This window comes from Penaeus monodon, chromosome 22, assembly GCF_015228065.2.
Source record: "Penaeus monodon isolate SGIC_2016 chromosome 22, NSTDA_Pmon_1, whole genome shotgun sequence".
NCBI classification, from domain to species: domain Eukaryota; kingdom Metazoa; phylum Arthropoda; class Malacostraca; order Decapoda; family Penaeidae; genus Penaeus; species Penaeus monodon.
In genome coordinates this window covers 1,380,271-1,382,462 of record NC_051407.1, presented here as the reverse complement: position 1 = coordinate 1,382,462, position 2,192 = coordinate 1,380,271, and the positions used below count along the sequence as shown (strand labels likewise).

Below are 2,192 nucleotides of genomic sequence, written 5' to 3'. Positions count from 1 at the left end.
GGTATCTATAGTAAAAATTACTAAGCAAAACAAGTCAAATGTATTAATAAAAAAGGAGAAAAGGTTAAGTTAAGATCAGAAGAAATGAATGCAGAAAAAAATAAAAGAAAAAATAATCCTATTAGTCCAATATACAAGCTACCAACTTGACTTACCATCTACACTTGGAACTTCAGTCATGTACAGAAGCCATTTCCCTTGCTCTTTGTTGTTCTCGACCTGGTATGGCCAGAGGATGGCCACCTTGGCCTCATCCACTCTCCAGGGGCCACGGTTGTCTACTACATATTTGTGGGTGACCTCCATGCCCACCTCTTCCATGTGCTTTATGGCAGACTGCCCCACCACCTCTCCTCCATAGAACACTTGCTCTGGGGCAACTGACCTAGAAGAATATATATTTTTACTTTTTGGTTTTGAGTAGTTTTATTTATACATGTACCTTGTACAAGTGATATTATATTTGTTATATAATTTATCACAGCTTGGGATGAAGATGAATAATATGTCAGATCAACAACAGTAAAACACACAGATATGCAAATACTTACGGCAAGATAGAGATCTCAGCCCTCTTGATCACCTCCACAACAAATTGTATACGATCTTTTGAACGTTCTTCAGTAGATGATGAATTGGCCTCTACATAGAAGTGGATGAACTTTTCGTCAAATGGCAGATTGGATTCTTTGAAGGTCAGGATTAATGGCCCTGTTGTACCTACGAGAGGGTTTCCGAGGCCGCACTGGGTGAGAGTGGCTGACACACGTGAACACTGGTAAGAGCCAAGCTGATGGGGAAAAGACAGTTAAAGGGTTAACTGAGTGTGGAGCATGATTGCTAATATTAAATAGTAGAAGAGGTATGTATTAACTAAAGGACTTTTTATTTATTACACTATGCATATATGACACTTTGAAGTACAGGTGACAATAACTATCTTTCTATGGAGTCATCTCAATATAAAGTTTCAATTTCTTTTAGATTCTCATACCAAAAACACTAATCATTCAAAGTACTCAGAAACTTACATGAGATTCTTTGAGGTTCAGCTCAAGAGCTTTGTGGTGGTGAACGAGGAGGCTCGACTGGTAGGCTGGTTCTCCAGCATTCATCACTTCTACATTGAGAGGTACTGTGTTCTGTTCTCCCAAGCGTAAAAGGTAATGGCTACCAGACTCGTGTAAGTCCAGGCTTAGGTTCGCCATGATGTTCAGATCACTCACGCAAATGTCATCCTCACCACAGTCCTTGGCAAAGGTGCCTTTGAAATATCTGTAAATTAGGGAAAGAGTTACTGCCTTACTTTGTTGCTGAACAAGAAGAAAGTGTGAGAAAAAATGTTTCAAGTCCAGTACATATCTGAAAATTTTAATAAAAATAAACCATATTAAAATAATCTTCACATTTATAGAGGAGATATTAATTATGTCTATTCCATACCTGACTGCCTCTTGCTGGTTCAAGATTGGGAATTCATCAATGTCTGGCAAGGGTCTGCCTTCAGGAACAGGACTGGGCTGGCCTTGAATGATCTCGTAGGACAGCTTGAACTTTAGTGGACGCAGAATGTCTCTCGGGCCATCCTGTTGGTGACAGAATTTAGTCAGAATAGAGAGAATTACAATAAAAAAGAAATGTCAGTGTTTAAGGACTTAAATGGAAAAAAAAAATAAAATTAAGCAACAATAGATACAATTCATGTTAACTTACATCTAATCAGTAATATTCCTTCATTTGCATAAATCATGTTTACATCCTCTCTGCCATAAATTCCAATAAATATACCGATACTCAAATTACTTCTGCCCCCACACGTAAGCATGCAATGACCTAGCTAAGAAGTCCATTCATACTTAAACATACACAAATGAACTTGTATACAGTTCTATCCGTATGTGTGACAGATCTATTCATTCCTTACCAGTAAATACACAATTTCCCGTGAACACTGGAATATGCCCATGTCTTCTGGCCGGAGCTTGATATCTCTTTCCACAGTATACGGTCGATCTTGCAGTCCATCGGAAAAGCGGATTCTGGCTATGGGCTGGTCCTTGTACAATTGTTCCTCAATGGTGTACTTCAGGCGTAGAACGGTCTTTGTCCCAGCATCATTGTCCATCTTGAAGCAGGCATCGAAGGAAAAGCTGGAAAGATGCCAGTGAGAATAAGCATGCTGGTAGTTACAG

The 2,192-nt window shown here is 39.1% G+C and overlaps 1 protein-coding gene across 1 annotated transcript in view; it reads right to left on the bottom strand.

Annotated features, from left to right (window-relative positions):
* Positions 1–2,192, bottom strand: part of LOC119587631 (integrin alpha-PS1-like) — a 21,094-nt gene that overhangs the window by 3,127 nt on the left and 15,775 nt on the right. Inside the window, exons 11-15 of the mRNA XM_037936335.1 lie at positions 1,925–2,150; positions 1,444–1,586; positions 1,032–1,275; positions 552–790; positions 156–385 (exon numbers count right to left, since the gene is read on the bottom strand). Coding sequence (XP_037792263.1) covers positions 156–385; positions 552–790; positions 1,032–1,275; positions 1,444–1,586; positions 1,925–2,150 — 1,082 coding nt within the window. The remainder of the gene's footprint in view (positions 1–155; positions 386–551; positions 791–1,031; positions 1,276–1,443; positions 1,587–1,924; positions 2,151–2,192) is intronic.